The sequence below is a fragment of the Chlamydotis macqueenii genome, chromosome 2 (assembly GCF_036417535.1).
Source record: "Chlamydotis macqueenii isolate bChlMac1 chromosome 2, bChlMac1.mat, whole genome shotgun sequence".
Lineage (NCBI taxonomy): Eukaryota > Metazoa > Chordata > Aves > Otidiformes > Otididae > Chlamydotis > Chlamydotis macqueenii.
In genome coordinates this window covers 118,528,191-118,545,111 of record NC_141557.1, presented here as the reverse complement: position 1 = coordinate 118,545,111, position 16,921 = coordinate 118,528,191, and the positions used below count along the sequence as shown (strand labels likewise).

General features: G+C 39.8%; 1 protein-coding gene across 6 annotated transcripts in view; it reads right to left on the bottom strand.

The window, feature by feature from the left end:
• The window catches only part of DTNA (dystrobrevin alpha), a 234,292-nt gene that overhangs the window by 101,205 nt on the left and 116,166 nt on the right, over positions 1–16,921 (bottom strand). For all 6 annotated transcript variants that reach the window (XM_086740776.1, XM_086740782.1, XM_086740778.1 and 3 more), the window contains one exon: positions 1,068–1,135. In XM_086740776.1, the coding sequence (XP_086596902.1) occupies positions 1,068–1,134 (67 nt within the window). In that variant the 5' untranslated portion in view covers position 1,135. The remainder of the gene's footprint in view (positions 1–1,067; positions 1,136–16,921) is intronic.

Sequence of the window (16,921 nt, the reverse complement as noted above, 5' to 3'; positions counted from 1 at the left end):
GGGAGAGGTGTTCTGTCATTTTTTACTGTGTTGCATGGGAAAAATAATAGGAAGGTTAGTAATTATAGACAGAACTTAGGTAAATCTAGTAACAGGGTGAGAGTCTCAAACTTCATATGTAATACAATTTCCTTGAGAAATGGTGGATTGTTTGCAAGAGAAATAAGAGATGACTGTCGAGATGACTGTCAAGGGAACTGCAGGAACACTGTTAGTGTAATACATCCCTGACAGTATTCTGCAGGGAACACAAAGCTTCACTAGAAACTATAAAAATGTCTGAAGTGGAGCATATAGTACAGGAATCCCTATACCGTGTCTGGCTAGGATGGAGTTAACTTTATCTTAGCCTGCATGGTGTTGTGTTTTAGATTGGTGTCTAAAAAAGTGTTGATAACACACCAATGTTTTAGCTATTGCTGAACAGTGCTTGCACAGCACCCAGGCCTTTTTGTTTCCTACTCTGTCCCCTCCCAGAGTTGGCTGGGGGTGGGCAAGAGGTTGGGAAGGGACACAGCCAGCACAGATGACCCCACCTGGCCAAAAGGATAATCCATACTATATAATGTCATGCTCAGCAATAAAACCGAGGCAGGGAAAGGGGATGAAGAGTTTTGTCTTCCAACATGGACATTGCCTGGAGACTGGCTGGGCATCAGTCTGTTTTTGGGAGGTGGTGAGTGACCGACCACATCTGCATCACTTGTTGTTTTTTGTTGGGTTTTTTCGTTCTCTCTTTCCATCACTTAATCAACTGTCTTTATCTCAAGTCACGAGTCTTTTGGAGAGCTTTATCCTCTTCATTGCTACCGGTGTATTGCAGCATTTTTGTTTCAAGAAGATACTGATTAAAATAATACAATCACAAAATCTGATTTAGAAAATCCCTCTCTCCTGCTATTTGGTCAAATCAGCCCATTTTCCTGTAGTTTTGGTCTCACAACATTAAACCATTTGTGAAATGGAGATATGAGTTACCTGAGGTAGAAAGCTTGCATAAATGTTACTGACACTGCATTGCAACTGGCTTGGTCTATCACAGCGAAACATTTCTAGGAAGTACTTACGCATTTCTGCAAACAGCTGCCTTCTTTCTGCCATGGTATTTCCTCTTTTCCCACAATCTTCAATCATTCTGGAAGACAAAAACATGTGAAAATATTGAGTATTATTCCCAGACTGAACATAGGTACATAAGCATCCATAATCCATCCTGGAGAACCTTTGAGGTTGCCTGGTGCTCCACGTGTACCCAATGCCTTTTGCCAGCCTCTCTGTGGGACGGTTTGTGGAGAAGCTGGTCCCCAAATTGTATTCCATTCCCTAGACTCTGCTTTCAAGCATTTGTTTTCTCCTTCTCCCTCTCTCCCAAAGGCAATGTTCAGTTTTTCTGCTTGATGTAACTTGACTTACATAACACAAGCTCTGGAATTCATTTTAGGTTTTCTCAAATAAGGAATCTTCAGTTTAAATTATGTAAGACAGAAGAAATCATAAAAGATTTTGATAGCATTTTATAGTTTAGAAAATGCCTTTCTAGCCAATTCTGGGTAGAGGAGACAAAAAAAAAAAAACCACAACAGCAACTAAATCTCTACTCCACAACATAATATCCTCTATTTACTCAAGCGAATACACTTCAAATATTCATTCAAATTCAAGATAGTACATATGATTAAATGAGTTCCAGTAAAAGGCTCAGAAGGAAGAATATATTTTCCTTCAGTTTTCACATATAAAAATCTTCAGAATATTTCGAAGAGCACTACTGCTGGATAGAGTATAGAGAAAAGAGACAGCTTCCTTCACAGCCAGCATTCAAACCGTAAAAGACTAAAGCCTTCAGAGCAAAGATAAAAATCTTTAGCAGCACTCAAAAAATGAAACCAGTGTCAGCATCACCACTTCCTATGGTAATTACTCTAGCAAACCAATATCCTTTCCTCCCTGCCAAGTCTGGTTATGGCTTCTGACCTGCATTTTGATCTACATCCTTATCTCAACTAGACTGTGCAAAACAGCACTGGATCACTTGGGATACAAAGGAGATGCTCTGTAGAGGCCTGCAATCCAAAATATTCCACCGTATCCCATAGCAAACCCAGATACATAGATAACAGGAAGGATAAAAGAACTGCATGCTGAAGTCTACCATCACCAAAGGATTCAGGATAGAAAACCAGTTTCCTTTTATTTCTCAGAGAAAGAAAGGCAATCACATAAGAGGTTTTTTTTGTTGTGTGTGGTTTTCTTCCAAAATGCACTGTTCAAATGAAGTGGTGGTACATTACAGCTGCCTTTTCCAAACAGCCTAGTCAATTCTGAAAGTGAATTATTCTCTGATAAAGGCTCTGCTAATGTGCTGTCTATGGTGGACATTCTGTGATGTGAGCAGCAGTCCCACTAGGAAGTGGACAAAGGCTACGGCTGCAGCCTGTTTGCAGGGATATTCAAGTTCACCCTTATGCTCTATTTTGGCCATGAGCGATACAGATGTGTGTAGCGCGGCATTAAGTCTGAGCTAATCCACCCGGCCTTTCTGCAGAGATAACAGCTCTCAGCGTAGTGCTTTACAGATGTGGCTGTGCTGCCTCTGATCTGGAGCTAGCTGGTGTCTGACTAGATTAGAGGTGTCAGGGAAGACTCACATCTACCTGCAAAATGAGATATACTTCAAAATACGCCAGATCCAACCTGCATCCTAACTAGACAGCTAGTAGTAACATCTTTTGTACTTGGACCAACCTTAATCTCTGCCTATAAAAGATTAAAAAGGATGTAATCCTGCTAACCTCAGCCTGAGTTCCCCACTCTTCTGTTTCTACTCAAACTCATAGCGGGGGACAAATCTGCCACGGTAAATGACCAGATCTCATAGGACAGGTAGGTTAGTAAAGCCCTTTGAAAAGACAGCATCTTTTAGCAGGCAGGGCAGTCGAGTGAATACCTCAGAGTAAATACAGTTTTAGATTAACTTTCATAACTTGTTGAGTAGGTCACAGGCCATCATAATTTTCTTTGACTTCTCCTGTATTCAGAATTATTCTACAAACAACGTGCAGCTGGTTTTCAGACTATATACTGTTCATATTCATTGACTGAGACTGGGTTATTTTGATTTTGGCACAAGGATTTTATCATCTTCTTTCAGTTTCTTAATACAGTTTACACTTAAATCTTACAGATTTTCCTCCATTTATTAATTTGCTGTTTTCATTCCATCAATGTTCTCTAGTATTTGTGAAATAATCACTGGTCTCATAGTGACTGCTGCAAACTTTATAGAAAACAAAAGGGGTGTGACTTTATTCTCCCTTCTCTCATACTGCCTCTTTCTTCTCCCTTCCTTCATACTGCCTCTTGCATACAAATGTTCCTTAGCTATTGCTTTTAAATATCTACAGTGCATCCACGGGCATGTGACCTTATTCACCACATGAAAGAATTTTCCCAATCAAAATTCAGACTAGACATGAGTCAGGAAGAAATTTTTTACAACGAGGGTGGTGGAACACTGGAACAGGTTGCCCAGAGAGGCGGTGGATGCCCCATCCCTGGAAACCTTCAAGGCCAGGTTAGATGGAGTCCTGAGCAACCTGATCTGGTTGGAGATGTCCCTGCTTCTGGCAGGGGCATTGGACTAGATGACCTTTAAAGGTCCCTTCCAACCCAAACTGTTCTGTGATTCTAGGAGTCTAAAATTAAGTAAAAAAAGTTTATTTTTCAAATAATGCAAATCATACAGCAAGTTCTCCCCTTCTGAGAGCCCATTCCTAAAGTACCATTTCAGTGGGGTAAAAATCATTAACTGGTTTTTCCTTTTGTGCAATTCATTCTCCCCTTACTTTTACTGATGTTTATATCTCCTTATATAAAATGCTCCATGGACCTGATCATAATTTTTCAGAATGTCCCACTGTCTACTGAAACTGAATCACCCTTTTCACTGCTGGGACTTACGGAAATTACCAGGCCTGACAAATAACTTTATGTTTATACACACCTCAGGCTTCCTTCGAGAGGGAAGGAAACTTTGTCTTTATATTTTAAGACTCTCACGGTATGAGATATTTTGGAGATTTTAGAACAGCTTTCATCCCAAATGACAATCATAGAATTTTCTGCCATGGGCTACATGCCATTAAGCTAATGAGAACATCAGCGGTGGCAGTATTTTCAGATAGATATCTTCTATCCCTCCTTCACATCTTTTCCTGATAGAAGAAAAAGGATAGAAAATACTCATCAATATTGTTATTTTTGAGTCACCATTGATATGAATTAATTTGACTGTGCTCTCCAAGCTTTTCGTATGCATTTTTAATTCTAGAATGTGCTACAGCCCAGGCTCAACTAATGCCATTGGTCATAGGTATTGGGCATCTCTCTTCTCAGCCTTGTTCACCTTGATCCAGCTCACAGGTACACAGCTCAGCTCTTTAACTCAGACTACAGAGACTCGTGCTTCCAGCCTGGGATGCGCTCAGCTCAGTTCTTGGGGCAGGCCATGAGCATAACTGACTACAGTCATGTTCCAATACTTCTCATTTTGCTTGTAACACCTCAAGTCACAGAAAAAAAAAAGAAAAAAAAAAAAAGCAGCATTTGTTCTAACAGGGGAAAAGAGCAAGTCACAAAGTGAACTTTAACGTATTTTACAAAACAGAATAAATTATCTGAGACATTTTAAAAAATACTAATTAATGTACACTCTTCCCATAGCAGAGATCAGATGATGTTTGTCTCCTATTGATCCCTTCCACTATCTTTCTCCCTTCAATTTTCTCCCCAGGAAATAGCTCCTCCACTGCAGGTAGGGAGGACACCTACCGTGCATCTAATTAAAATTCTGATAACGGGCTAGTTAGTAAGGTACCAATTAGCAAGGTATTAAGGTTTCAATATATTACAGAGATTCCAGAGCAGAAATCATTCCAAGCATAAGGTTTCCAGCCTCTGGAAAAGATACCATGAATGTTTCATTTCCACCAGGGTTTCAAGCTGAAAACTTTTATGATGTTAGTAGCACTTGAAGGAAAATAATAAAAAAATAATTTAGTCTGATTTGAACTCTTTTGATTACAATTTCACCTTCATGTTTATCATGTATCAGAAACATAGTTGGTCTATTTTTTAAATGTACTTTATTTGTTTATAAAATCTGGAAGGGAATATCATATAATATACATAAGGTGAGAACTAAATGCCTCATTTTTCTTTCCTTTCCTGTTGTGCTTTGCTGTATGAGTACTGTAATAATCTCTCTCATATGCAAAAGTTTTTCTTGTTTTAGTATTTATAGGGTATATAGCGTATTTTATTAACCCTCATTTTAGTAATCCTTCTTGTAATTAGTGTATTTCTGCCTCTTGAGCTAACTCTATGCATGGTAAAAGCAATGCCTGCCACATCTAAACCATTAGCTCCAAAAAACCATCAAAAGAAGTAATTGCCTGTATACTTGAAGAAGGAGCTCCCCTCCCCTCTGGAGAGTTCCATACACTTCTCAGGAGATTGTCAAGAATTCCCGACCTGACACGCATGTGCACACACAGTTTGATGGCTCTGAGAAAAGCCACCCCATTAACACTTCCACAAATCCCTATCCCATTCGTCCATGACAGATGAAGTGCCCCAGGGAGGCAGGAAGCATGCCAGTGAGGAAAATCCTCTGCTGAAGTTGATTAATTGTGGCATGAAATATTTATCAAGTCCCATGTGATGGCTGTTACACAGTTGTACATTTGAAAAAAGAAGCTCCAAATCCTGACCGGTGACATTCCTTGACCGTCTTTCAGGCTGTATAAAAGTTCTTCTTTTCCATTGCAGCAGGCACAGAGGAAAAAAAGGAACACTCGTCTCTGCCCAAGTCCTGTACGGTTGTGCTCACTGCGGCTCTGAAGCGCTTGGGAGCATTCTGGGATGCAACTTCTAGCTGGAAGTTTTGCTCCAGAAGACTGGTAAAACCAACAGTGAGTGTCTCGAGATCACTTTTTTTTAAAGAGTACCATCGTTTGGTAGAAAATATCAACCAGACTCAAGCATCCTTTATTCTGAGCAGTCTGTATTTCCCTAGCAAGGAAATCTGCAACTCCTGATATAAACAGCCTTGTTTTTTTCTTCCATGAAATGTCAAATGTTAGATATTTGCTCTGGTATCTCTGGGAATTGGAAGCATTAGGATGCAGCGATATGTGCTGGTTTCTCAGTTGCTATTTTTCATGCTGTTGACAAATCAGACGCTGTTTTCTATGCAGCTGGTCAATATTTAAAGCCAGCTTTGAGCAGACAATGGTAACATTTTTTCAGTAGCACAGGCTTCTTGTCCGCCGTTGCTTGGGACAGTTTTATCAAAACACTCTCCACACACAACAAACCGCTATTGCTTTTCAGGATTTACCAGCATCTGAAATTTTGATTTATGAAAATGAAAGAGGCTGCTAGGATCTAGTTTACAATGACTTTCTGAAGAACTTAAAAGTTGTAGTCAACAGCCAGGTTTGGAGTGCTGTTCAGGCAGGATTCATAGTAATATGAGAGAGAAGATTTTCCTAGATTTCTTCCTCTTCTCCCATTTTGTCCAAATTCAGCCCCGGCAGGTGGATGCTGCTCAGCTAACCAGAGAAGAGTTATGGGTGCTTATTTCCAAGTGAATTTGGACTGGAGAACAAATAGTTAAAAGGGATAGTGAATGCTAGCTAAAAATGTTTTTGCAAAGTCACCAATCTCAGTAATCCTTGAAGTTAATAATGAGAATCATGAAAGGCCATTTCAGAGCCCTTTTCCCCTTAATGGATTTATTGGTGCCTTATGAATGTCTTGTTCCACATCTTTTAATGAAGCAGGTCTCTAATAGGTGTCTTTCAGCTTTACATTCCAGGACTAATCTTCAGCACTGTAATAAAATTGTTCAATGCTCTTTCCTGAGGCTAGGTATAATTGCATTGCACTTACAGTGCTTGTTTGTATTTCATCTAGATGAGCATTTACAGTGAAGGAGGAAAATAAAAGCTGTTGCTAAGCTTATCTCCAACACCTCAGCAAGTCTGCCTCTTCTTATTTTTGTCTGATTTTGCAATTTTAATGTTACAAAAAAAAAAAAAAGAAAATTATCTCTAGATCGAAAGGCATATTTTGGTTTTAAGAAAGAATTTTCCAACAGATTTTTCATAACTTCCTCTTTTGGGAGCTTTTTATCCTTAGTAGAAAACTGTGAAAAATGCCTAATAACGCACCTCCTGCAACTCATTTTCATAACAGTCAGTCTTCAAGGAAGTCTGCATGCTATGCAAATCTTATCTGTGAGGTCTTAAAAACAAATTGTGAAGAGGTTCATCATTAGAGAAAAAGAGGACAATGTGAAGATAGAAAACATGAGTTAAAATAGACTAATTTCAACTTTAATACTGTACGGAATAATAACTTTAACAGAGGATGCCGTGACTGTTTGGCTTCAGGGAACAAAGGAATCACCAGTCATTTTCTATGGCATTATCAAGTTTAGGAATTAAAAACGTTATTAACTAGGTCAAAATATACCTCAAAATCATGGTTTTCCTGCTTTTTATGGGTGCTTGTAGAGTATAATTCTCAGCATTTCTCTGCAACACAAAGGAGGGCTTCTCTCATACAAGAGAAAATCTTACTACTCCAGACATGAAAGATATGTAAGAAAGCCAATGCTTGGGACTTACAATATATATGTGAAACTTTACAAAACTGTCTTACAAGAATTGCTTAGAACTTTTCTCCAGTGCTTCATTGTCATCACTTTGGATAAACAATTCTGATAAACAGTAGGGATTGATTTTAGCTGACTGGTACAGATTTAAATACAGCTTTTCAAAGTTCTGTTCAAATGCTATTTTAAAATGATATTTTATCTAAGTTTTATCAAATATTTTAAAATTAATAAAGCAGATACTGATTTCCTTTACACTCATGCATCACATTTCAGAGCCGTAGTTCAGCTGAGGGGTAGTTAGAAGTAACCTCTATCTACAGTCATTTCTTTTTTGTTACACTCAAGAGTGCCTTCCAGAAAAAGAAGAAAAACCCAAAACTCGGACACAAAAGTTGATGATATACATTGCCAAATCTCCTTGTCTGATGTGTTAATCTGTTAGTGCAGTTTTGCCATGCCCTCATCAGGGACCTGGATTTCGCTCAAACTATCATTTTTCCTTCAACATACGTGGGGTTTTTTTACTACTTTTCTAAAAAAAATATGATCAATAAAGTATTGATCACCTTTAAACACTCAAATTTGCAATTGTACTTCTTTCAGCTGGTTAGATAAAGAATAATTCATAGGCAAAAGCATAATGAAACTCAAAGGATAAGAAGTTATAAGGACGTAATCACAGGAAGTATGTAATTGATACTCTGGTCTTCTCTCAGGTCTTTTATTTGCCATTGTAGAGACACAAAGGAGGTTGCAGGATTTCACGTATAATTAAACTCTTACTTAGTCAAAGGGATCTTTCAGTTCTTCTTATGCTGCCATAATTAAACCCAAATTCAATTGAGTAAGCTGCCAGTGATACAATTGTGTTGGGAAGTATTTCCTGGCTTCTGTCAATTTTAATAATGCAATTTGTAGGTTTTTGTAAATAGGGATTTGATTATTATTTGCTGTAGGACAGCAGGTACTTTCATCTCCTCAGAATTATAAAAACATCCAAATAAACCAAATGGTAGCTGTGGGAGATGATACTTTCCCAGGCAGCTGAAATTATTGAGCTCCTTTGTGTGTACAGTGAAAATCTTTCACTAAAATTAAGTATTGTTGGAAGTCAAACAAATTAGTTAATAATTGGCTTTTGTGACCTTACCTAATAAAAAATTTCAGCATCCAAACAGTTAATTGAATAGCCACTGATTTAGAGAAGTTGAAAAAATCTTATCAGCTACGAAGAGTTTTCCATTATTCAAATGAGAACCAAGAATTTAAACTTTTTCATCTTTATACCTGAAATAGACCCCTTTGACCTGTTTTCACTTTTTCATTTTCTGAAATATTATAACAAATAGATTAATGAAAAATTAGTCTGAATTATATCTAAACAACACAGCTAAAGAAAACAATCTTTAAAAACATTCCCATAGAAATCCAAGTCTCTCCAGATCTAATCAAAGGAAAGGAAGATAAATTACAAATTAAAGACTGATGAGGCAACGATGAAATTGTTCATGTATATTCCCCCATAGTGGTAGCTGTTAATTTGTCCTAAAGTTCAGTGAGAGCAGCCACTCAGACAGAAGAATGGCACTAGGATGGGAATTAACAAATTTATGAGCATATTTGGGTTAAGCACACCTTCTGAGATAAAAAAAAAAGCTTTGATTACTGAGTCTGTATGAATCTCATGCAGAGAGAAATCAGATCCTTAATTCAAGTAAGAGCAGCCTACAGGCTGATCTAATTAATATCTGAAGAAGGCATGTTTAGCAATTAGCTATTGTCAGGGAATAAGGAAATGGGAGATTTTCTTTTTTTTCACCTGGCCAGATTCCTCCTGTGAGTGGCCTAATGGCTTGGGTAAAAGTGAAACAACCTGCTCATTTCAGTGGCTGCATTCAGCTGAAGATTCTTTTAAAGCAGATGACAACTTATTCCTTTTAATTCTGTTTCCAAGTACCAGATCAGATTGAAGGACACACGTCTAAATCTCTAAGTTTCTGTAGGGAAAACAAGTTCCACATGCATTGTTGAGTGATTTCACTTGGCAGCCTTAGCTACAATAGTTCAGTCCTTAAGATATCCAGTTGAGATACTAACTATCCTAAAGTCAGAATGATTAAAATCAGTGTCTGCTCATTCTCGTTCTATGACTGTCTCCCTGCATACCCATGAATAATCACCTAAGCAGTACAGCAACACAATATTTATATCCAACCGAAACAGAACAGGTAGGCTGACAGTACAGTGTTATAACAGAAGAAACAGTAGAAAAAATGCAAGTAATGAGATGTCTACGTTTGTAAAAATGTAAGTGACAATAAATTACAGGCCAACGCAAACATTTCTGAGTCTTCTAATGGTGAACACATAGGAAATGCAAACTCAGAGGGGCTCCAGTTCAACAAAAGCTTTCTTTAATCTGTCCTTATTCTGCAAAGCCTTTACACGCATACTGGACTCAAAGTACATGTTTGAATTCCACTGTGCTGACCAAGTACTTAACTGAAGAATGGACTGCTGAATCAGGCTCAAACATTTTTCTGTTTAGTCCTTAATAAATGCCTAACAAAAAGGAGAGCCTACAAACAGTGTACATAAAAGGGAATGTACTTGGAAATGGCACTTCAAGGAGGAGTCGGAATATCTCCCAATGCAAGATAAGCTTTAGTCACGTGCAGAGATGTATCTAACAGAGAACATACCTCCTCCACATGTGATGTGGAAGTTTACAGAGTACTGAGGTCACTTGGAAAGCAAAAGGAATTACAGAATTAAAAAGAAGGGTGTAAGGAGCACAAGAATCTTTCCCCTTTTCATCCTTCTTCATTATTTGGATGTATGTTGTGATGCTCTTCAGGACACTCTTATAAAAGTGAACTGTGAAGAGAACTATATTCTATGCCAGTTCATACATCCCCGGTTATTCCTCAAGTATCTCACCACAGAAGGTTAGCATCAGCTCTTCTGTTAGAGAACTGCCTTTGATGTAAATGTATTCTGTCTTCGCCTCCCAGCAAATTTAGGCCTCCTGTTGCTGGACTGCTTTCACAGAATATTACCATACCCTCTCCATTAGTCTAGTTAATTCATTTCAGTGATTAACAAGGTGCAGCTATTTATTAGGAGCAGGAATTTTTGCAAAACTATCAATTTAATAAATAGTAAGTCAGGCACCTTATGTCCTCACTACAACATCACTATGTTAGACATAAGGCTGTGAAGGGCTGTAATAACTTAAAACCATCCAGGAAAAAAACCCACCCTTATTTCAACAAGTAAAGGACAACAGGAAATGAAAGCAAATGCAAACAAACAAAAAAAAATGGACAGCTTGATATGTGCTATCAGATAGTTTATTTTCTCAAATAAAAAACTTAATATACCAAATTACTTTTAACCTAATTAAAATCTGACATTATTTTATTAGGCAATATCATTATTATAGTAGTGTACAGAAGAAAATGAAATACAATATAATTATGTAGCAAATAGTCTCTTACACTAAGCCAAATCAGAAAGCTAATGCTTGAAATATTGAATGCAAAGATAATGGCTGGTGATGCTCGTAAACGGACACAGCAGAAACAGGCTGCTATGTACGGTTCACTGATCCTGTTCTTCCCCTCAGAGATGCACACTACCTCTGACACTGGTTGGACTCTGCTAAACTTGAGTTACTGTTGTTTGTGCAAAATAGGCTTGAAGAGGAACATTTTTAATAAAACAGTATTAATTATATTGTGAAAGAACATTTAGGTTATAAAAATCCCTTCAATGCAGCATAAACATTTCAGCTGGTAGAAATATTCTTGTAAGCAGACTTTCATCTGGAGAAATTTCAGTGTCCTGAATTTACCTTTCCCATCGCAAGGAGAGAATGTGAAGAAAGCCAAGGGGAGCACAGGAAAGCCCAAAAGAAGCACAGCTAATCACACTGGCACCTATGGCTGCAAAGATTCTTGATGTGCTTTGAAATCCTCAAATGGTATTAAAAGATATTTTTCTTCATCTAAAATGAAGTAGATAGCTTCTTAGAAACACTCATCTAAGGGTAGTCAAGACAGAAGACATGCTCCTATGCAAGCATTGCTCTAGGATTCACAGAATGCATCAACTTGTGTGGAAAAATGACTTTCGTAACATTAATGACAGGCTACAAGAGGTGCCAAAGCAGTCAAGACACGGTCACACAGCACTTTACGTCTCTATGTGCTTCTGTCATGTTCCACCAAGGACTAAACTTCCTCAAACTAAATTTTCAATACCTCCTTCCTTTGCAAAGGTCTCATTTTCCTTCCATATATCTGCTGAGGTGTATTATTCTACATACACTTAGTAGAAAACCAACAATTTACATTTAAACACACACAAAAAGCCGTAACAGAAGATGAATGCTTGACATGCTGTATGTCTCCTGCTGCCAGGAGGAACAACTGGTCTCAAGTCCCATTTTCACCTGTAGAGGGTAGTTTTTTACCCTGGGAGAACTACTATGGACTTCAGCGAGGCAATTCAATGACTGAATAAGGACTTCCCTGTCCGTATGTCACGGTTGCACTCAGTAGGAGTTTTGCTCAAAGACCAGGCAACACAGCAGTTCTAGGAGAACCGCCTCAAAAACCACTCTGTGGAGCAACCCCAGTCACTGAACTCCCAGCTGTGAAGGTACCGTTTCCAAGACCCAGCACACTTACACAGGTATTTCAGAAAGACTGGTCACCAAAAATCAGCAGCCGTCAACTATGAGAAAGCATCACAGCTGTCAGAAGAAGGACAACGTATGGTCAGTGTGAAAACAAAGAGACACCCTACAGAAAAGGCCTCCAGCAGCGTGGAAGGCATGATATATTCTCGGGGAGAGAGTACCCACTCAAACTCTTATAAGTTAATTTTTATGAGAAATGCTTTGATTCTGAGCAGATAAAACACTGTACAGACACTTTCAGTATCAGGCACTGACCATCTGTAACGATGAACCACAGCGGCCCAGTGGCTGCACCCAAGCCAGAGCTGACACGGTATTTGTGGGTACTGCAGGGGCATTGCAAATAGGGCCACAACAGTAAGAGTATTGCACGAATCGTCTCAGAGAGCAGTAACCTCTCTAGGCTTGGATTTTGACAAGAAAATGTACTTGAATTGACTGTCACCAGTGAGAGGTACCTTTCCCTGGGTAATCAGGACCAGCAGGTAGCTACAGACCATTCCACCCTCAGAGGAGCTGTGTATAACCAGCCCTCCGCTGAGCCAGCAGCCAGCTCACTGAACAACCGCTCTGGCCACTCTGGTGCGATGCTCTGGCCGCATGTCGAACAACTGCTTTCAAAGTGGCGACCAGTTTACGTCAGAGCACAACAGAAACTGGAAGTGAGAAGTCCATGTCAGTCAGAAGTGCCACACCACTGACTTGACAAAACCACATCTGATTTGAACCCTGCTGGTAAATGGACCCAATTCTTAAATTGGTCCAGAGGCATCTAAATGGAAGTCATTTAAGTTGGTATTAAGTAGATTTGAGCTAAGCTGCTTAATGATATTTGCAAACAAGAACAAGTGGATTCACAACCCAGGTGTCATTTGCTTAATTCTGAGACCATGTCTAATATTCTTCCAAGTACTTTGGCAAAAAAAAAAAAGCAGTGGTGTATTTTTGGTCTGCCTTATCAAATGCACCACATGAGTGCAGGAAGCAAGAGACCTTCTCCCTCTGTTTGGCTCCAGTTCAACCACACTCAACTACAACATTCTGGTTTAGGCACCAAGTTGACTGGAAACCATTGACAGAGTGGAAGGAGCAAGGAGCAGAGATGGGGAAATACTCAGTGTGGAGACTGGAGGGTCTGATTTCTGGGAAGAGAAGAACATCCAATCTATACAATTTTGTTAAATGCTGATGAGCTGGGAATAAAATAGCCATCTGCTCTTCATGCTGAGGAGAGAATTATTAGGTGCGACACACAGGGTTTAATTAGGAATAAATGGAATGATATTTAAACACAGAAAATGTCTGATCTCGACAGGGGAACTCTGAAGTGAAAGATGTATGAGCCTATGGACAGTCTCTCAAGAGATATGATGAATGCTCTACAGTCTGTGGCTTTTAGAACTACCCCAATAAATCTTTGAAATATATATCGTAGGACCAACACTGCATTTCCAACAAGGTGAAATGGAGACTCCAGAAGTTTTTCTGGATGAGACTCTCAATGGTATAAAATAACACGTAGTAGAGTTTTATCAGCAGGGGCTCATCTTCCATTCCCCAATTGTATATGTTTTTCCTCTTACATATTTCATAATTTAGTTTCTTAAACATACAGCCTTCGAATAGACTAGGTCAGCAGATACATCCTCTTCCCCAGTTGCTCTTTCTGCCTTCACTATTCCCTTTCTTTTGTCACTTCTCTCCCAAACCACCCACTTGCCTCTACTGACTTCTGATTTCTCAGACTTCCACTGTGCTATATCACAGAGTTGTGATGTTCTACAGCTGACTGCTCACCGACAGCGAACCACTTTGCTTCTTGCCTCAGCCTGCAGTGTAAATAGAGAGCAAAGGAAGGGAGCAAAGTGCACAGCTGGATTTTGGGCAGCTCAGATCTCTCCCTTGTGTTAAACAGATGCCAAAGGCTGAAACATGAAAAAGAAGAATTGCCAACTCTCGTTTTACCTGTGGGAAAGATGACAATAACACAGCACCCTATACATCAGCAAAGAGTATTAAAGACACAAGGTAACTAGAAGCAGTGCTAGTGTTGTGAAGAAGCTTCCCCTCCCTTAGAAAGGCGAGTAGATAAAGTCTTTCAGCCCAAGTAGCTCCTCAGATATTCTTCACCTTCTACTAAAAGAAGTTCTGGCAGGTTATTTTTCTGGACTGGGCTAAATTAACTGGTACTTTTTACAAGGCGCTTGAGCTACATGCAGAACCCCAACACAGGAGAACTTCCTGGAGGAAATTCTTCCACTTCTCAAACTATAAACCGGTCCACGGACAGGGGTACATATGCCCAGCACTCTGTAAGAGAATGCTGCCCGCCCTCCCACCTTGGCCTTTGATGACGGCCTTTGCAATGTGCAAAGGGGAAAGGCAAACCTACGTGATGGAAGGAGAAAAAACCGTCAGCCTTGCTCTGCTGTCACAAGGCATTGTTATGAGGTATTGGCTTCGAAGAGCTAGGGACCAAACTAGAGCCAGGCAAAAAGTAAAAAAAAAGTCAAAACCATTCAGGATCAGAAAGCAAGAATATAACAAGTCCAGGTCTAGGGGCAGACATGGTCAGAGGTGTGGTTTGGCACCAGGAAAACAGGTGCGTCCTGTATAGCAGGATCCTGGGCAAGAGCAAGACAGAGTTTGCAAAGTCAGCAGGAGGAGCAAAAACTTTTTGGCAGAGGAGAACCAGGACTATGCCCCTTTTCTAAGGGGCAGAACAAACAGATCAGATGAATTAACACAGCATAACACACTGAGCAGCCAAGAAAACTGGTGGGATTATCTGATATACCTTCTGGTGGTGTGAGTGGCCAACCTTTAGCTCCTCCCGACCCATGTCTGGCCTGCAGGGGACTGTTCTGCCAAGGAGACTGAATACAACCCACTGCAGGGCTGATGGTCTTGGAGAAGCTGTCTGACCTGACCAGGGCTTTTCCTTGTCCCCTGACCAAGGCACTTCCAGGAAGACAGTGTCCTTCACACTCAAGTTGCAGGCCCTGCTGTGCCGGCTGTCACTGTGTGCTCCTGCTGATTTCCCACAGAAGAGTTTGCCTTTCCTCTTCACCTCTCTTGCTGGGGCAGGGGGTGGTGGCACATCCCCATGCGCATGGCCTTCTCTCCAGGAGATCCAACTTGGGAAGGGCAGGAGCTGACCTGGAGGGTGCAGGAAGCCTGACAACAGCCACTGAAAATACTTCTCAAGAATCATCTGAAGAACCTGAAATAGCCCAGTCCAGCTCAGCTTTTCAGCTTGAAAACTCCCATTTCCAAACTTTGGAGAGACAAAAGATCAGTCTCCCCACTCCACTGCATATTGACTCAGGTTATCAGTTATCTCAACTTGATTTCAGCTCTTCTAATACCTGCACTTCACTACAGATGCCCAGAGGCAAAGGGCACTTAGGAATTAGAGGTGCGAATTCATTTCCAGAGGCACTGAAACAGATTTGAAAAAATCTATTGGGTAAATATTTAGCTGCAGGCTTCGTTCTAAGCAAGCCTGTGGAAGCGTGGTTTTACAACACAAATGAGTTGGAAAGGGGACTTGAAAGGGTCAGAGAGTCTTTTTTTTTTCCAGTTGCTTAAAATTTTATTTTACTTTTAAAATTTATTTACAATTTTGCCACACAATTCCATTTATAGAGTAGCTAGAGAGGACAAATACCTCTGCTTGGAACAGACTTACATGCTGTAAAGTGTTGAAATATTTGGCAAAGAAAGGCCTTTGGTGGTGTTGCTTGCATGCACCTTATTTTTCTGCAGCTGAGGAGAAGCACTGAAAGGATTTCCACTGGCAATCTCCAAAGCCAGGAGATTCTTTTGTATCAAGTGCCAGTCATTCCTCACTGTATCAGCAGCAGGCTGTTTGAGGTTGTATCGCCTAATGCACAACATCACAGAGATGTGAGTGAGGTAGAAAAATACTACACGGTAGCACTTCTGAGGGTAGCATTTGTACGTCAGTCGCATGAGCTGGCTACATCGGCAGGGCTTTCCAGAGCAGAAGCCCCAAAGGGTCCACAAGAAGCCAGAGTGGAGCAGATCCTGGTTCATGAGGAGCCACGGTGGAGCAGATCCTACTCCAAAGTAGCAGCAACGCTGGAAGTCTTTCAAATATGCCGTTTCTGATAGAGTCAATCTGCCTGCAGAGGTTTTAACATGGTAGTCATGGAGCTATAAATAACCTGTAGCATTAATAAGGTCAAAATGGTGAGGGCAAAAAAAACCATAATGAAGCCTCTCCAAACTTTACTTTCATCTAAGATGTTGCAATAGGAAGAAAACCAATATGCATTTTTGATAATTATATTAGCTAATAAGTAAAATACTCAAGGTTGAGACACAAATAGCTAAATTTCAAGCAGATCATTTCGGAATGATCTGCTGAAATTGTACAGACAGAAATGGTGTCACTGTCTTGAGGAAAAGACTAGAAATCATTACAAAGATTTAGAATTTTGTAAGATTATAAATTTATAAAACTGTAAAAAATATCTACACATAAAAATGATAAACTAATGCACTTA